A 19,670-nucleotide genomic window follows, 5' to 3' on the forward strand; every position below is an offset into this window, starting at 1 on the left:
GGGACACCGTGTGTCACGCTGTGTGACACTGCGGGTGTGCGCGGGGCTGTGACACCGCGGGTGGCACGGGGAAACCAGGCGTGATGCAGTTTGTGTGGTGCTGTGACACCGTGGGTGACACGGGGACACCCCGAGTGTGAGACAGGAGGCGTGTGTGCCTGTGACACAAGGGGCAACACACACTGTGACATTGGTTGTGTGACCCTGTGGGTGACATAGGGACATCGTTACGGTGTGACACTGGTTGTGAAACCACAAGTGGCACAGGGATACCCGGGTTGTGTGACACGGTGTGGCACAGGGATACCCGGGTTGTGTAACACGGTGTGCGTGGCACTGTGACATCATGGGTGACATGAGGACACCCTGGTTGTGTGGCACTACACCTGTGACCCTGTGGGTGATACAGAGACACCGTGTGTGTTGTGATGTGTGTGGCACCGTGACAGCCCCGCTGCGGGATACTGTGTATATGCAGCTAAGACACCGTGGGTCACGTGGTGACACCACGTCTGCCGCTGGGTGTGCGCCACTGTGATGTGGTGGGTGCGTGACACTGACACTGTGTTGTGCCACTGTGGCATGGTGTGCGTGTGCTGCAGTGACAGGGTGTGCGATCCTATGACACCGTGTGCCACAGTCACTGTGTGTATGTGCTGCAGGCACAAGGTGACACTGGCAGTGTGACACCATTTTTGTGCTGCTCTCCTGCCATGTGCCACTGTCACCCCACGCACATGCTGCTGTTGCACCGTGTGTGCCTCTGTCACCTCATGCGTGTGCTGCTGTAACCCTACTGCATGCCACTGTCACGCTGTGTGTGCCACTGTCACCCTATGCCCATGCTGCTGGCAGCCTCGTGCCACTGTCACCGCTTGTGTCACTGTCACCCAGTGTGTGTGCTGCTGGCACACTGTGTACCACTATGATGCTATTTCTGTGCTGCTGTCACCGCACATGCCACTGGCACCTTGTGCTAGTGCTGCTGCCCCACTGTGTGCCACTGTCACCCCCGGGGTTTGCTGCTGTGACCCCACTGCATGCCACGGTCACACCATGTATGCCACGTTCACGCTGCGCCACTGCTCCTGTCACCCCTGTGCCCCTGTCACCACCTGTGCCGCTGTCACCCCGTGTGTGCCGCTGTAGCCCTGTGTGCATGCCACTGTCACCCATGCACATGCAGCTGTCACCCTTGCACCTCTGTCACCCTGCATGCCACTGTCACCCCGTTGCAGGCAGGGAACAGCATCAGCCAGCGCTGGGCTGAGGAGGCAGAGGAGGAGGAGGAAGAGGAAGGGACCTGCCCCTGCGGCGGGCCAGGGCCAGGCCTGGGCAGGGTGCACAGTCAGCCAGGCTGGAGCACGGCGTCCGTCTCCCGGGCGCCCGCTGCGCGAAGGACATGGCCACACGCGGCCACGAGCACCCACCGCTTTTTGCTCGTGCCAGGTCCGGGCGCTGCCGGGTTTCCGGAGAGGAGGCGGGCGTGCAGAGCGCGCCCCGGGAAGCACTAGCCATGGCGCGCTTTGGTACGCTGGGCACGGGAGAAGTTTTACTCCGTCCTTTCATATTGAAAAATCCTCAGGGAGCTTTCTTGACTCACCATGTTAGTACAATAGTGGATTTTGGGCTTATTCATGTTGTAGTAAGTCATGTAAAAGCATTTTGGGAAATTACTCATGGTGCTGATGGCTCTGAGGAGTTTATCCAAAGTCTTTTCCTACCTGGCGTTTTCTGCACACTCTTGCTCATCCAGCCGACGGCTTCTGCCAGACTCTCAGCTCTGCTACGTTTCAAGGGCTACCGCTGTTCTCCATTTTACCAGTTTTACCATTTTCTCCACTGTACGATTTCCATTCCCTAGTCTACGTTCCTTCTGCTCGTGCTGGTTTAAGACATGTCACTCCCATGCCCGTTGCGACCAATGAGCTGGCTGCAACATCCTACCACCGCGCAACACAGGGTCCCCGACAGGTAACCCTAAAGCAGCTCTGTGCTCCCCCGCGTGCCCAACGCCCCCTCCCCGTGTGCATGGAGGTGCTGCACGTCTCCTGGAGCTGCCCGGGGACCGCAGGAGCTCGTCCCCGTGGTCCCCGTAGCCACTGTTGGTGGCCAATGCAGGTCACAGGGGAGGACAGGAGGATTCCTCTTCTTCAGGGGCAGAGGGACTCACTTTGGGGAGGAAAGAGCTTTGCTCCTGCTTTGGGGACAGGAGGATTGCTTTGGGGATGGGGCGGGGGGCTCAGTTTGAGGAAAGAAGAGTTGTGACGACGACAGGAACGCTCACTTTTGAGCTGAGAGGGCTCACTCCTGCTTTTGGGGACAGAAGGGCCCATTTTGGGAACAGGAGTGCTCACCGTGGGGATGAGAGAGCTCACTCTTGCTTTGGGGGTTGGATGGTCATTTTGGAGAGAGGAGGGTCACTTGGGGGACAAGAAGGCTCACTCCTGCTTTGGGAACTGGAGGGGGGGAGGTCGCTCTGCTTTGGAAGGACACCTAGTGGCATTGGTGGAGTAAGAGCAAAGGAGATGGAGTGGTAGCACTTGCAAATTAATTCAGTGCAGAGCAGATACGTCTTTGTCCTCTGTGAGACCGGCGTTTGTCAAACTGGAATTCCTTCTTGTTCGCATAGTTAAAAGTGCCTTAATCATTGTATGGCGCCTTCCGATGCTCCAAGGGCTCTTGCAAATGAGGGAAGGAAGGGACTCCGCACAGCAAAAGAAGAGTATTGATTTTAACCCCGGATTGTCGAACACAGTACATACCCACTCTGGCTGAGGTACCCCTGGTTTATTCTTCCACATCATTTCATTCTGCACCTGCAGAATGCCTCCCTAGAGAGTTGTAGCTGTCCTCATTAGGAGGACGCCCCGCCGCAGCACCCGGAGAAGAAAGTCACGGCCACATGATTCGGCAGGCTCTCTAGTAAAGCTGAGGCTAAGAGGAACGTTCATCCATTTAACTTGCTTCCCTAGGACCGACCAGCACCACGTGAAAGCCTGTGTTCAGTCAGTGCTGTACTTTCTTTGGGGTGAAAATTGTGTCCTTGCTTTTTCCTAGCACGCTGGGAGAAATACAGCAGCAGCCCAAGCAGCCGAAGCCTCAGGGGAGAGTCGGTCCTGTGATTCAGGACGTGATAAGTGGAGTCCCGCAGGTCTTTTCTTTGTTCCACTATTAGTTAGCTATGTAAGGACAAACTTCTTTACAATTTACTACAATATGCTAGGCTTTCAGTGAGCTACTACAAGTCATTACTGGAAACTGCTTACCAGTTCATCATCTGCCTTGTTACTTCTTCCCTAAAACTTTCTTCCCCTGTGAACAGCTTTCCAGCCTCTGTAGCAACCTGAGGGCTGCTTTATGGGCATTATCCTAATCATCTTAATTTGCAAAAGGATCATCAAAAGTACGTCCCAGGGTGAGGGGCCAGCGGGCACGCAGGCAGGATCTGGGGGTCATGGGGGGGGGGCGGCTGCAAGCAAGCAGATGACTCGGTGCAGAGCCAGATGGTGCCTGAGAGCTGCAGCAAGTCCGCGGATTAGCTGTCACGTCAAACACGGAGATGAATAGCTTGAGTGAGAAATGTGCACACTGGGCCGAGAGCTGAGATATTAAACGAGCTCATCAGCGGACAGATTCACCCCATGCGCCTCGCATCCGCTTCGCTCAGCGGCTCGAGAGGCTGCAGTGCTGGAGGGGAGGAAGCGAACCACAGCAGGGCCCTGGCGGGCGCATGGATGTTATGCGTCTCAGTCCTCTGGCGGGGTAGGTGAGGCAAGGTGGAAACAGGATGTTTCTCAAATCCCCGGCAGGACATCCCACAAGGAGATGGCCACGTCCATCCCAATGCAGCATGCTCCCAAGGAGCTTAGGGATGCATGGAGACCAAGATGTGCGCAGGATGGGAATGTCCCAGAGGACCTGTTTGGCTTGTGCAGCTGTGACACAGGGGATGGGGCAGCAAGCTCTGCCACTCACAACCGCAGACAAAGATTTCAAAAGCCACTGTTAAATTCCCTTGAGCACGTAGTACTCATCAAATCTCTCTCAGATCCCCTGGATAATCAGGGGTTGGGGATGCATAATGCCAGTGCCTGAGGCCAGGCGCTCGCTGCATGACCTCGGGCCACCACTCCCCTGTCTGCGCTTTGGTTCTGTTCTCAAATAAAATGGAGACACCAGCATTTGCCTCTCAGGGGCGTTAGGAGGCTTAACAAAAGGTACTTCAAGAGTGGAGCATTGCTACCAGCTGCAAAGTGCATTGCTCACTACATGTGATGGGCAAAACCTCCCACAATTTGTCTCAAAATGTTTCCCCAGATTTTATTTGAAAGGCTGTGAATGAGAAATTCAGGCTGGAAATGCCTAAAAAAGAACCCTTTTGCAGATATCCTATATTGCCTGTTGGGCAATGAAAGCAAAGCAAAACAACTTCTCTCTGATGTGCAGCCTGCTGTTTGGAGCTAGACACACCACTGAAAACTGCTCCCAATCATGAAACTCCCATTAATTAATAAACATGTGCAGCTGTTATTAGAACCACCAGCTGCTACTTGTTTAGTACGATTACCTTGAAAATGAAAATTTTTATCCATTCCCATATTAACAAATTATATTCCTGTTCAGGCTGTCGGCTCAAATCCATTCCAGGTCAGCAGGGACTGGAAGTTATCAGCTCTTCAAGCCTGTTCAGTGGCCCGTGGGCAAGGAGGGGAGGTAGCCCAGTCCCTTCCCAAGCAGGGAGCAGACCCATCACAAACCTCCCCCAGAACAGCTCTCCAGATGGATCAGTGCTCTGGCTGATGATCACAAGGCCAAGGCTCGGGACCAGTAGGTGCTGGGGACTCACCTATGCTGCCTCCATACAGTCAAGAAGCACAGGGCGCCTTTTTATACACCAGCGTTTCCACAGCACGAGAATATGGGCAGCAGTAAATTCGGCTGCAGGGATGCAGTCTGTATGCAGGGGAGGCGATTTCCCAACTTCTAAGTGTTGAAAACTGTAAGAGTCAGTATTTAATATCCAACATTTAACATTCAATCTGGGAAAGATTAAAGAGTTAGGGCATTTTTGTTCGTCCTGGGTAGGGTGGAGGTTTGCTTGCGAGGAAAGCCACGTTTGAAAAGCTACACCCATGCCTGTGTGACTCTAACCTCTTTCTGCATGGTTTTCATAGTGGTCTGTTGACAGCAGAATAAGCCCCAGTTAGCAGGCATTTGAAATACAGAAGTACAGAGTGTAACAACTCCGTAGCATAAGACTTACCTGTCCCAAACTGTAGTAGAAGAGCCAGCGTGGACTGTTATATATAGCTCTAAATATATGTAGCCTAGTGTTCATGCGTAAAACAAACTTTGCTGTTCTACTTTTAATTCCATTTAATTCCATGTCCTAGGACTAAAGACAAGCCTAGAGATAAACTGGTGCTGAATAAACAACGAGAAGGTTTCCAAGTGTCAACATGAACAGTAAGGTGTGCAGCGAAGGTTTTCTCTTCATGCAGACTGCAGGAGAGTCTTGATGTTCCCTCAGCAGATCAGAATAGTGGCTGAAAGGATTCCTGTCAACCTCTCCAAACAAAATAGAGAATTTTTAGCAAAAGGCAGGGGAGAAGGAACACAAATCCGATGTTCTGGATGCAACACAGCTTGGCCAGGGTATACTCACGTGTGTACTGGCAGTGCAGGGATTTGACGGGTCTTCATGGACCATCTTCCAGATCTGCTGCCTTCCCAGCACTGCTATCTCCCCCTCCAATGCAGGACTGACCCTTCTGCAACAGTAGCAGCCTAAGAAAGTGCTGCCAGTCCTATGTACAGCTGAACACCAAAGTTTTCCCAGAGCTATCCCTACCGGATGGGGTGAGGTTCCCTTCTCTGTGTGGACACGGGCAGGGATTACACCCTGACTTGCCAGAGATTGCAGCTTTCTGCTGAACTGTCACCCAAAAAATGGACCCTTCCACATGCAGTGTGTCTCTTCTCACCGCCCACAGCTGTGGCCACCACCACCACCACGCAGAGCAGGAGCGCCTCTGGCTCGGCCTCGGCACCAAGCAGGCCTGAGGTTGTTATTGGGGAGGAGCCTGCACAACGCGCAGCAGGCTCTGGGCTGCGCAAACAAGAGCATGAGCCAATGTGCCCCCCCCCCCCCCCCCGGGAACGCCTCGCTGCTGCTCCGCATAGGCTACTGGCTCCATAATATGTGCATTTGTGCCCACCCGATAACAAAATTAAACTTTCTAGGATGTCAAAGACTGTAGCAATTCAGACTGAAACGAAGCGTATAGCACCAGTCGTGTTTATTGCCCTGATATACCAGACTGGCTGACATAAGCCTGAGTTACGGCTGCCACAGCACATCTAGGGTGTTTGCCCCAGCTTCCACAAACAAATCTCTGCTACTAACAGCATACAGAAAAGTGCTTTTCCTGGGTTGCCCCAGCAGCTGTTGACATTAACAGGGCACAGAACACGCGTTCAGGTATGTCTTCAGTTCCTCAACATTGCAGGGATTTAGTCAGTCCTGGTGGGGCAAGGAACATACGGGCGAGAGCCCTTGTGTACAGCCAGGCTGGGCTGGAGAATTATTTCCCATGCCATTAATCCCACCCCTTGAGAAGAGGCTACTTCATCTCATCCAGGGAAGATGAAGACCTATTAGATCACCAAGTCCTGTTTCACAGCCAATGCACAATTGCTCCCTACAGAGTAGTTTCTAAAGCTTTGTCCAGGCTGATTTCAAGTATGCCAAGCTTGGGGCCCTTAATATTTCCCTCTGGAGATGTCCTGCAGCCTAATAGATGCTGATTAATAGATCCCACAACCTTTGAAATAACAATTAGATCAGGAGCCTATAAATAATGCAAAATGTGCCTGTTTTGCAAACAGCAATCTTACCTGAGCTGATGCCAAGCTGACATTTCGCAAGAGACATTCGATAATGGCTAGGAGCAAATTTGCCAAAAAGTCTTACAGAAAACATTACTCCGGGAGGCTGAAGAGCATTTCTGCACGCCCTGAGCTCCCAAAGGCACCACGCGATGGATTTGGACACAGGCGCAGCTTCCACTTGCTTCTATCTTAACAGTGGTAGCACCCGAGATACAATTACACTATTAGAAAGTATATGGGATATATTCTGCTAAATCCTAAAGATGGTCCAAAAATGTAACAGCCACACGTGCACTAGGCTGCAAAGGAGCAGCAGTGGCACTGCAGGGTTATAAATCTAAGGCAAATCCCCCTCTCCAGCCCACCAAGGGTTCCCTTATATCACAGCGATAATCACGTTACAACACGGCGCTGAATGGCTAAGCTCGCTCTCCAAGACGAGCCACACAGTTTACTGCTCCAGCGATTTCACCGCTCTTTTCCTTCAGTGCATTGAAAGGCAGCAGTAAAAAATAATTAAAGAAAGCTACGCTCAGCTCCCCGCTGTCGCAGCATCAGTTATTAGGAGCACAGTGAGGATCAGTACGAAGCACTCAATCTGAGCTTCCCCATTTGGCATTTTTTATCACTCATCATCCCTGGCGGGAGGGACCAGCAAGGCTATCTACTTACACCAGAGCCTCCCCTGAGCTACAGTCTGCAATAGCCAACCTTGATTTATGAGACTAAGAAACATTGCCCCCATTGCAGGCACCAAAAAAAGAGAGCAGCATGGAGCTGCCCCATCCATTGTGGTCAGGAACGCCGAAGGACTAAAATATATAAGCAAGTGACACTGTCATAGGGAGCCATTACCGGTAGTAAGAACTTACCCCAGGGGACGTCTAATCTAGCCGTTTACCAATCTTCTGTTTTTTCCTTGAAAAAGAAGAGCCCAGACAGCTCTTCTACAGCCTATCCTGTTCCAAAAGGTCCTATTTTGACCCACGCAAACACCACTCCTTGTTGATTTTTCTACTGTGATTGCTAGGGGATGGATCGCAGTTAATTACAGGTTTGACCAGCGCTTTGCAAAACAGTTGGTTTCGCAGAAGCCCAGAAGAAAAAATCCTGCACGTTTGCCAAAGCCAGGGAGCGAATCACAGGCAGAGGCACCTTGGGAATGCTTATGCTCCATTTCTGCCTTAAATCCACCAAAATATAGATTTTATTGTGCATGAACCAGTCCCAGTAGGCTTTGTAGCAAGTCAAAGCAGTCACTGCAAATAGGTTGTGTATGGTTTTACTTAAAAAAAAAAAAAAAAAAAAAAAAAAAAAAAAACACACACACACACCCCTAACACAGCAAAAATCTTGATCAGTGGGGTTATTTGAAACGTCCTGTGGGCAGAGCAGGTCCTAGTTTGCAGACTGGCTCGCAAACTTGCAAGAGAATAACACATATGTTATCTTCTATGAAGGTAAATACGAAAGCAGCCAGCTGGGAGCAATCCTGGTACCTGTATTTCTGCCCACAAGTGGATACTTGAACAGCAAATAGCTCCTCGTGCGAGCAGCGAATAAAGAGGTCTGGCTTGGACCGAACGGCAGTGCCTTTGGAGAGCGCTCCCAAATCTTCGCTTCACTGAATTTGAGCAAACCTAGGTAGTCACGCCATTGGCCAGTCCCATTCCTGCTTCCAAATGCTATCGGCTGGGCTTCCAGTCTCCTCCCTTACCAAGTAAGCAGTATTTTACCAAACAGGTCACAGTAGTTTAATAAGAACAGTAGCATACACTTAAAAATCCTGTGTAATCAGAGGCACACAGCTGAGAAAGAACCCTCTCCCCTTCGCAATGACAAAAAATACTCGTGAATGGAAGAGACAGCCAAGGAGAACCTGCTTTTCATCAGCCAAGGAGACTCCAGAGGTAGTACAGGCCACAGAGGTGGAAATCCATCACCAGCGTGAGGGTTTATAAGAGGCAAGCTCTCAAGAGCGCACGCTTCTCCTCTGCTGTCCACCACCGAACCGGGCCGGTCTGGTGGCAGACTCCACTCACTGGGCTCAAAACCAGAGGAAGCCCTTGCAAAGCCTTCCCGAAATGGGCCTCACATGCAGCTAAGGCCACACCTTAGCAGGGAAAACCTGTGCGTACGGAGGCCAGTTTTACCTCCTTCCTCTCTGCTTTTCCCCGAGAAGGGAGGAGGTAAAACCAGGCTTTCCTCCTCAGGTTCTGGCCACCAAGCCTTTTCCCAGTCCTTTTTCCAACCAATTAATAACTACTAAAGGTGTAAAGTTCTTCAGTGGAGAAGGTTTACAACCAAACACTAATTAAAACAGATCCTGTCCTATCATCATGCCAACACTTCTGATGCAGAGCAGGAGTCGAGGTTTCCATTTGCTTTCACCCTCCTGCCCTCCGCTTACTTCCTTTTCACACAGGCAGCCCCTTTTGGAGACACTTCTTAAGCCACAACCACTTTGCAACCACTGATCAAATCAGGGTTGTTTTGCGCTGCGCAACTGTGACTCCAGAGCAGCTTTTAATTCCAGTGCTTGACACGGCTGCGTGGGAGCTCGAGCTGCGGCGAGGGCTTCCCCCTAAGGCTGGTGCCTGAGGTAGCTCCTCAGGACAGGTGGGATCTCCAAGTCACCGATGGCTTGCGCGTGGCCTGCCAGCTTCAGAAGACTCCTCACTGCCAGCCGGGACTGAGACATCAGGGATTTAGGATGAGCTGTGTAAGGAGAGGGAGAAAAAAAATAAAAAAAAGACAGAAATCACTGCAGACTTTCAGTTCAGTTTCTCACTGAACCTGGAGAAGATCTGGGAGAGGTTGGGCACTGTGGCCGATTGCTCTGCACGTTCAGCCCCAACCCTCACAGCGTATATTCCGTGGGAATTGGGCACATAGAGAGGAAATCTTCCAATGTTTTGCTCAACTAAGTGCAGTTTTTCTGGACTTAGGCAGTACACAAGAGCTGACGTAAAGCAGCAGGAAGGAAAGGAACAGAAAAAAGTCTTGTTGAAAAATAATATTAAACAGATTTATATTACGTGAAAACACTGCTGATATGGAAAGCTCACAAAGTCTATACCAGCACAATTACAGAAATGATACTCACAACAGCTTCTTTAGAAACTTCTAGGTATTTATGAAATGCAGACCCTGAGATGAGTCCAACAGGGACAACAACATAAATAAGCAGTGGCTGCACTGAGTCACATCAAAGACTCGTAGTAAGGTAAGCTGTCTCCAACTGCAGGCAGTGGTTGGTAAGTGGCTATTTAAGATATTTAGTGGGTATTAGAAATACTTCCTCCTATGATACTCTCTTCCAACACCCAGCAATTTATTCCAGGGCTTTCTTAACCTAAAGACTGTCCCCAGGCCAACAGACTTGATGACCAGTGGTGGACCTATTCTCTGTGAACTTGCTATGTCTTTTTCTTAATGTGTTCAGTATTGGAGCCTTTCTTTTTCCCTTTTGAACAGGAACACTGTTCAAGAGGTTGAGCCTGGAGAGGCAGACTTGTATACTCCAAGGAGTCCAGTCTTGTAAGGAAGCTTTACTCGCACCAATCTCCCTCTCGCTGTTGGGAGGCAGAGGTAAAGGGAAGTGGAACTTGAAGCAAATTTCACCCAAGTGATTGCAGAAGCAAAGAGGGTGCCAGCTCCCAGTCCTCCAGCCGCGCGCGCACACGTTACCTCTCTCCATCAGCAGCAGCTCCAGGCCCTCGCTGCTGGGCGCGAGCTTCTCTCCCGCGATGTTCGGCAGGTACACATTGGCCCCAAAGTCAATGAGCAGTTTGATGAATTCGCTCCCGCAACCATGTTTCAAGCAGATTTCGAGCAGAGTCTTGGGCTCCTTGATCCGCGCAATCATCTTCTCATCTGTGCAGTTGTAATCGGGGTCGGCTCCGTAAAGCAGTAGCATCTTGAAGCACTCCAGATGCCCGTAAACTGCGGCGAGGTACAGCGGGCCGGAGCAAGCTGCAGAATTGGCAGCCCACTCGGGCACCCGCGCCTTGACGTTGGCCTCTGCACCGTGGTCCAGGAGCTCTCGCAGGATGCCGACATCTCCATCTCGAGCAGCGGTGAGCAGCGGAGAGCAGTTGTTGTAGATGCTGCCGGAAGGACAGGCCCCCGCGTCGAGGAGCGCTCTAACACACTCCAGGTGACCGTTGCTTACGGCAGTGAACAGTGGCGTTTGCGCTTTCACATCCAGACTGTCCACGTCTGCTCCGTGGGCCAAGAGGACCTCTAAACTCCTTACGTGACCCTTGGATGCAGCGAGGCGGAGGGGAGTGCTGGGTACGCCCCAGCCACTTCTACTGTTGATGAATTTTTTGTACCTGTCTTGGCGCAAGAGTTTATCAAGAGTTTGATAGTCATCTTCAGACACCGCTTGGTTCAGCTCCTGGCTTTCTCCATTATCCTCTTCATCTTCTCTGGGCTGGAGCATGGAGAAAATTTTAGTTATGTCCATTAGGCTCATTTTTTTGGTCTCTCTCCTAAGTATCACTTTCATTATAAACTGTAAAGTGTGGGATCTATGGAACAAGAAAAGAGCATTAGAACCTGCACTCTCCGACATCAGCTCCGTCATCTTTTCTACAGTTTAAGGGATATGCTCAAAATAGCACAGGAAAGGAAATTCACGCTTGTGAAGCTTTAAGACAAAGACCGAGACTGTCACTCTAGCACATATGTGGATGTCCTCCCTTAAAGACGTTGCAGTGGCGGACAAACGCTAGCTGATATGCTTGAATTTGGTGTTGAAGTTCGCACACTGCGTGGGTGAGCTCGCCAACTATCTTCATTTTTATTGTAATGATTTAATACTCTGTTACTGCCCTCAGAGGTGGTAAAAGGTAGGAGATGAGTTGTGGGATACTCAGACCCCAAGTTCAGGATAGGCCTGTGCGTGGCCACCGGTCATTTAAACTTAGGCTTTTGAAAGAATTCTCCACCCAGGCGGTAAATAAGGCCACCAGTTTTCCCAAAATCCTTGGAAATCAGCCAGTCCAGCTGTTCCCCACGAGAGCTGTTGAACGAAACGTGCATCTGGAAATAGCAAGATCGACTCGGCTTTGCACCAGCCATTGAATCTATAAAAAGCCTGACCGATTGCTACGTTAACAGATAGCTGCATTAACAAATATTTTGGGACCTACAGAAATTTCTGACGACGATTTAGGAGCCGATGGTGTTGCTAGGTTTTACTCCAGAGCAGGCACAAGCAAGTACCTGATAATTTTTGTGCCCTGCCATTTTTAAAGGGACTAGTTTGGATTTGATTTCAAAATGAAAGCTGAAGCTAGTGCCAACCCAGCCTTAAAAATTGTTAGGATTGAAACTTCCCAAAACTATGCAGACCTTCGAAATCAAGAGCAGCAAGATCTCTCTCCTTCCTCCTGCCTCCTCCAGCCCCAGGAGCAAGGCTGCAAGAGTGACATTTCTTGCTGTGGGTGTGCTAGACGGGCGGGGGGAAAGAGGAGAGGATCGTGTGTGCTCGCAACACAGGGAATCTTGCTGCCTTCCCTCCCCGTTGCAGCTCCGGTTTCCTATGTGAGAGGCGGTGGTGGCCACAGAGCTCTGTCACCTTCGCAGCTCGCAGATGCCTCCTCAGATTCTGCCCCGGTCTCAGCACAGAAAGCAGCAGCATGAAGCTATTAGCCCATTTCTGCGAACGTGCCCCTAACGGTAACTTTGAGACAGCGCCGCAGCAGACAGGTCCTACATCAGCCTCTGACCGTGCGAAGCACAGCTAAGAAAGATCTCCCATGCAAGGTCGCCTCGGCAGCTATATTTTTTGATTAAGTAGAGCAGATTTGATGTCAGCTTGGGAAGGCAATGCCCCACTACACTTAACCTGTTAAGCTAACCCAATCAATTTTATGTATAAATATGTGAAATCACAGATTAGGGCTTTATTCAGGAGATGTGCTAATAGCAAGCGCTGGAGCTTTGAAAGCCTCCCGGCTACGTGACTTTGTGCCGGGGGCTGAGGGGAGGGGGGTGTCCAAGAGTCAGTTCAAAAAGAGCCCACAGTTATACACATTCCCAAAGGAAATCGGCCTGAAAAGTAACGAACAGCTGAAACGTCTTCAGAAAACAGAATTCAACGTCTCCACAGGGACATTACTTGGATGGTGTGAACGCTGGTGTGAGGAGCCCACTGATGCTCATTGAGCAGAAGCGTCAAAAAGCGAGGTGCCACCTCCTGAGCAGAAGGAAGCTGCCCGCACATCCGAGAATCCGCCAGAGAGGCTACAGGTGACATAAGAGCGATGGAAAAATATACTCACGCTTTTAAAGCGGTGGTTACCAAGCTACCGCCGACTGCCCCGAGTTGTCTAGGTATCATTATGCTGCTGCCTTACCTCTGTGAGGTAGCTGACGCTCACCTAAGGCTGGGAAGGAGGCTGCTGTCCCATGGCGAATCCTCTCGCTTCAGATGAGAAAGGAAGAGCGAGGACCTTCCCGCGTCGGGGATGGACGCCCACTCCTCCGAACGGGAATAAAGCAGGCTGTCAGGCTCGCAGCTGAAATGCCACCGCAGGCAGATGGGTCCGGGCTCTCCGGCTAATTTTAGCCCCCGCAGGCGTTTTATCTTACTACTTCCATTCTTGGAAAGTTCCCATTGGGAATGGTAAATATAGCGAGGGGCACAGAAGGGAGGGAGAGTCGGACAGGTGCTGGAGGCCGTTAGCTCCCTGCTTATCCGCTTCCCTGTTTCCTTGCTTAACTCGCGCAGCTCAGCTCAGCTGGAGCCCCCACTACAAGCCGGGCCACCGGGCCGGCCTTGCCGGCTGAAACACCTACTGCACCGACGGCAGCTCTCAGGGCCGCTACGTTCTCTCGGTTACTGCCAGTCACCCAAAGGGATTCTCTATTATTCCCTCTCCTGACTCCTTTTCAACTTTCAGAGCAGTAAAAATTACTATTAGCAACCCCAAGCTTTGTTTTATCAAAGCACAGAAGGACCAAAGCCACTGAAACAGTCCAAATTTCCTAAGACAGCTCCCAGGTGCAAGTCTGAGCCGTTACTCACGCTTTCCTGCCAGCTAAACCAGCCAGAATAATTTTATAAAGCCAAAGAAATGGTTTAAACAGTGTATAAGAAGGTATAAAAGCTTACAGGGGCGAACCAAAGAAGTGAGAAGCGATGTTTGGGCTGTCCTATCAAAAGCTGTCAGCTGGTAAGTGCAATTGCATTTTATCCAGTTCCCTTTAAACCTCTTCCAAACTTTTTGGCAGTGGGGAATGAGTAGCCTGACAGTTTGAAGTGGCATTATCAGCAGTACTAGATAACAGGAAAGGAACCAAATTACCCAGCAGAAGAATCTCCACTACTGCAAGGACCAAGATCATGGGACCCTGCGAAACATCTTTAAAGCCCCCACTGCTGCCTACACACTCCAGTGAGTCTTGTGACGAACTGTGAAAAGCGCAAAGAGCACAAAAATGTTAAATATTAATAAGTTTTACACTTTTGGTTTATTTGTAGTTGCACTCTCTCCCAAAATCACTCAAAAGTAGATTGTTACTTCAAAAAGGTCCATTTTCCAAAGCCAAGACTATGAACAAAAATATTTTTGACAGTTTTGTTCAACTTCTTCATCAGTGACCTGGATGAGGGGACAGAGTGCCTCCTCAGCAAGTTTGCTGATGATACCAAGCTGGGAGGAGTGGCTGACACACCTGAGGGCTGTGCTGCCATTCAGAGAAACCTGGACAGGCTGGAGAGCTGGGCAGAGAGGAACCTCCTGAGGTTCAACAAGGGCAAGTGCTGACTCCTGCACCTAGGGAGAAATAACCCCAGGCACCGGGACAAGCTGGGGGCTGACCTGCTGGAGAGCAGCTCTGCAGAGAAGGACCTGGGAGCGCTGGTGGACGACAAGTTGACCATGAGCCAGCAATGTGCCCTTGTGGCCAAGGCCAATGGTCTCCTGGGGTGCATTGGGAAGAGTGTTGCCAGCAGGACGAGGGAGGTGATCCTGCCCCTCTGCTCAGCCCTGGGGAGGCCTCATCTCGAGGACTGTGTCCAGTTCTGGGCTCCCCAGGACAAGAGAGACATGGAGCTACTGGAGAGAGTCCAGCGTAGGGCTACAAGGATGATTAGAGGGCTGGAGCACCTGCCCTACGAGGAACGGCTGTGAGGGCTGGGCCTGTTTAGCCTGGAGGAGAGAAGACTGAAAGGGGATCTTATTAATGTCTAAAAATACTTTAATGAAGGGGGGGGGGGGGGGTGCCAAGAGGATGGGGCCAGACTATGTTCAGTAGTGCCCAGCGACAGGACAAGAGGCAACAGGCACAAACCGAAGCACATGAAGTTCCATCTGAAATGAGGGGGGAAAACAAACAAACAAAAAAAAAATCCCCCAAAAAATCTTTACTGTGAGAGTGACAGTGACAGAGCACTAGAACAGGTTGTCCAGAGAGGTTGTGGAGTTTCCTACTCTGTCGTTACTCAAAACCCATCTGGACACGATCCTGGGCAACATGCTCTAGGTGACCCTGCTTGAGCAGGGGGGTTGGACTAGATGATCTCCAGAGGTCCCTTCCAACCTCAGACATCCTGCCATTCTGTCATTATTAAGAAGAAATGTGGATAAACAATTGAGCAAAACCTGAGAGTTAAGGATTTATTAAACAGAAGAAGCTGCAACCACAGCTGGGATTCCAGAGTCCAAAGGGACAGTCCTGGCTAGAAGCCCATTCAACAGAACGGTGAAATAAAATTTGCAATTAAAAAGGCAGCGCATTATAAAGGGAAATGGCTACAGATAACAAACAAAAACTCAATATACATCAGAAAATATGAAAGGTAAAACACTGTAAGGGAAACTAAAGACATGAAAGAAACTCTTGAAAGGGAAATTTCAGAATAAACTGCATATTCTTCTTATTATTGTTGTTCTGCTGTTACCAAGAAAAGAAATCTTAGAAATTATGCCAGCTCTTCAGGAAGTAACGGGGATAATCCCAATACCAATGAAGCAAAATGTACAAATTACCTAATGCATAAGCCTACCCTCAACTGAAAAGAAACAAACTGAAATGCTCGTTATGCTCCCTTCACAACCCAGTGTGTTCAATAGCCTCTTGCATGAATATTTAAATCGGTAGGTTCAGGTAAACGCCAAACAGAGGTCTAAGGAGAGCTGACTGATGAGTCTGACCCAAGTCGAAAGCTTAACCTAACGCTTCAAATAGCAGGGAGGTCTGAGAAGTTGGGAAAAGCATTCATAGTCCACAAGAATTCAAAGAGCAAGTGGGATCTCCAAAGGTAAGTAGCTGACCTGGTGTCTTCTCCAGGCAAAATAATTCCTTTATCAACTTCCCCTTAATTGGTAAAGAATTAAAGGGCAGAAGTACATTTAATGCCAATCAAGAAGTTTCTTTGGAAGGTAAATCCCATCCAACAAAGTTGCTTTCGTTGTAAGAGATTATAGCTATTAACGCAGCTGAAAAGAGGCAATAAGCTTTCTGATTTAACCCCGCAAAGCGGTCCAATTTCAAAGTTCAGTGCTAAGCAGTGCCAAATAAATCATTTCACACAGATTAAGAATTTACTAACAGTCCTCAGAGTCTGCTGTGAGGACTTACTGAATGGGGGAACTTCTGCGTCCCTCTGCCTTCGAGCTCTAAATCACTGCAAAACATTAACAAACCCTGGGGTCACTCTGAACTCCAAAAATTTGCACCCGTGCCAATCAAAATACCCGCTCACAGTTTTCTGGCACTTATGTCTTCCTATTCCGCTGGCAACCCCCCTCCCTTACGGCTTCACACGGAAGCGACTGCAGTCGCCCGGAGCAGCCGGCTGCAGATCTCACCCACGAGAGGGCACGAACACGCGCCGCTCCGGCAGCCTTGCGCAGGCTGCACGCCGCGAGTCCCGGGCGCTTTGTAATTTCACGGATGCGTTAATAAAAGAAACGCATAACTACTGCAAGAGAGCGGATGGTTTCTGTTAATCCTCAAGGAATTTCTGCAGCACGGGAGGCGCAGAAGATCGGGCGCGTTGGAAGGCAGCTCCCGGCATCCCGGCGTCCCCTTCTTTCCAGGGCCGAGGATGCAGCAGAGCCAACAGCTACGCGCTGATGCAAGGAGCTCACTCCGGGCCTGAAACACAGCACCTGACGTTACAACCCTGTTAGACTCGTTATCTGCACAAACACTGGTAGCTCCCAAAAATCCCTTGGTCCCAGTATTCTCTATTAAACGTGCTTTGGGCTGTTAGCACTTCGGAGAAATCATTCATGGGAGTGCATAGGGATCTCCCTACTTTTACTTAACAGGCACTGGTTTTAATTCTAGAGATTTCAAGTAGTATAACCCTAACAACTTAAGAGTCCGGCCATCCAAAATAAGCACCCTTGTGCTGAGATCACAAACCATGTATCTCACAAGTGAGGGTCTTTTCACTGGCCAAAAGATCAGGCAGTCAGAGAAGGCATCAGGAGAGCTATCAAATCTCTTTAAAAATATATACACATGTATGTAAACAATTCTCTAACAGCAGTTAAGACTGCAACAATCTTTCCAAAACTGCCAATTATTAATTGATACGAATTGCCATGTTTACCTTGAATACTTGAATCACATGCCAAATCATGGTGTAATAAAATTTTCACTGCTTTCCAAAAGCTATTGGCCATCCAAAAAAATCAGCCAAAGAAAAGCATTAAATTTCAAAAAGCTATGGGGGGTGGGGTGTGGAGGGGTGGGAAAGAAGAATTGGACTTGATTTTCATAAAAGAGCAAATACAGTCTCTATATTTATTTTATTCTCTCCCTGATTTCCCCTTTATCAGATAAGGAGGTCTGTAAACAACATCTCTCTGTGTTGGTTAACTCCCTCTAAGTGCCTCACCAGTGACAAGGACTCTCTGCAGAGGCTGTACAAAAGACAACCTTAGAATGCTTGCAAAATACCCAAATTTTGGAGAATCCAGTCAGCCTCAGTCCTGGTTCACATCCCTGCTTCATTTCTGCAGCAGCAGCAGCCTGCAAAGTGAATATTCAAGAGCAGCATCCTCTAATTGCAGAGATCCACTGAGTGAAACTGTGGATTTTACGAACTAAGGTTAGTAAAGTTGTTTCTGCAAGTGGGTTTTTTATATTTATCGATTCCCGTGAACACTGGCTTCTTCGCTCTCTCCCACAGCAAATAGGCTCCAAGATCTGGTCTTTGCTGAGCAAAAAGGAAAAACAAGATCTAGTAAATAGTGTTCACTTTTCCATAAACCACTAGAACAGAGACATGGAAAATGAGGTTTATCGTTCATAACACTGTTCTGGGTTTTTGTCCCTAGCCCCATGCCCTCAAACAAAACAAAACTCCAGAAGTTACAGGAGAGCACCTGAATTTGGAAACCGATTGCATTTGAGAGCAGTTATAGTCAGATCTTCTGCCTGTGATTCAACTTCTTTTTTTTGTTTGTTTGTTTTTTTTTTTTTTAAGAAAAACATTACTCAAGAAAAAAAAGAAGAAATATTTAATGGTATGAACTCACAAGGAAAACAATTTGCAGCACTTCCACGTTAACTGAGCTGTACCGATCCCACGAACGGATCAACCACATTTCTCCTGCCAGTGGTAACTTTGCAGGCGGTTCGGTGCTGTTACCGCAGTATATTGGTGTACTGATGCGCTCGCCTGTGTAAACAGCATAAAATATACACATTCTGCTGCGAGTCTGGACAGGATTTTTTTTTTTTTTTTTAAGTCATTAACTCAGGAATTTGCAGTCTGCCTTCAGTACTGAATAAGTTTATATATATAAATGGAGAAATATATGTGTGTGTGTGTGTGTGTGTATATATATATATATACATACATATATATACACACATATACATACATATATATGAAGCCTTAACAGCAACATTTTGCTTGTGGATTATCAGCTGCATCTTTAACACCTGGTAACTGACCTGAATGCAACAGAGTTAAAAGTTATATTATGACAAAGATATGAAATATTATTGCTCTACTGCAAAGACCGCTCCCAGTGTGGAATTAAGGTGGATCAAATACCATTTTAAAGTATTTTTTGCACATATGAACCAGAAACTTAACAAAGTAGCCTGACTTCACTCTTCCCTTTTCCTATCTCAATTTAGAACAGCAAATGGGACTATAAAATAGTGAGTTTCAGTACATAGCTCCCATGAAGTTTACTGATCAGTATTTTTACTTAATTTAAGGTATGTTCAGGAGCTAATACAAAGTAGCAGCTGTTAAAAATATAAGGCTTTAGCACTACTCCTACAATGATTCTGAATGAAATCTGCCCCCTCAAAGTTAACTTCAATAGAGAAGGAAGTTGAAACCACCTTCAGCAAAGATGCTGTCAAATACACAATAACTTTCCCTGAAACGTAAATTACAGCTTTATCAATTCCATTTGGTATTAATGCTAATAACCCAATTAAATGCAAGGAAAATCTAATTTCAGTAAATGAATAATTGCACTGCCAACATTAAGAATATTTAAAAATAGCAAAAGGAGAAAAAGACTTTGAAACACCTGAGGATTAAGAATACCCACCTGTCAGGCAAATTTTTGCCTTAAGATATAGAAAAGAAATACACACTTAAGATCCACAGTGCTATGGGAAAGCATTGATTAGGGACTGGTAATCACATACTGCTCTTGGGCCCCTCGTTGTATTCTCAGTCCTGCCACCCTCCTGCCAGACGATTGATAGTTTGGGGCTTTTCATATTTAGGATTTACTGCTGGATGGTCCATGCTGAACAGACTCAGGATATATCAG

At 48.5% G+C, this 19,670-nt stretch overlaps 1 protein-coding gene across 3 annotated transcripts; it reads right to left on the minus strand.

The window, feature by feature from the left end:
* Positions 1-6,285: 6,285 nt before the first annotated feature.
* Positions 6,286-13,429, minus strand: ASB12 (ankyrin repeat and SOCS box containing 12). Of its 3 annotated transcripts, none has more exons than XM_062584881.1 (3): positions 13,287-13,429; positions 10,585-11,429; positions 6,286-9,612 (listed from the first exon to the last, which is right to left on the minus strand). In XM_062584881.1, the coding sequence occupies exons 2-3, from the start codon at positions 11,405-11,407 to the stop codon at positions 9,479-9,481; spliced, it is 957 nt and encodes a 318-aa protein (XP_062440865.1). In that variant the 5' UTR covers positions 11,408-11,429; positions 13,287-13,429; the 3' UTR covers positions 6,286-9,478. The 3 variants fall into 3 exon arrangements, with proteins under 3 accessions (XP_062440865.1, XP_062440866.1, XP_062440864.1); XM_062584882.1 differs by having other exon boundaries at positions 13,263-13,429; XM_062584880.1 differs by lacking the exon at positions 13,287-13,429 and adding an exon at positions 13,188-13,237.
* Positions 13,430-19,670: the final 6,241 nt, after the last annotated feature.

Source organism: Rhea pennata, chromosome 11 (genome assembly GCF_028389875.1).
Source record: "Rhea pennata isolate bPtePen1 chromosome 11, bPtePen1.pri, whole genome shotgun sequence".
Taxonomy (NCBI): domain Eukaryota; kingdom Metazoa; phylum Chordata; class Aves; order Rheiformes; family Rheidae; genus Rhea; species Rhea pennata.

Coding starts and splice junctions, on each gene's coding strand:
- ASB12 (XM_062584881.1), bottom strand. CDS start 11,407: ATGAAAGTGATACTTAGGAGAGAGACCAAAAAAATGAGCCTAATGGAC. Junction 9,613..10,584: donor GCTGCTGCTGATGGAGAGAG/GTAACGTGTGCG, acceptor CTCCTTACACAG/CTCATCCTAAATCCCTGATG.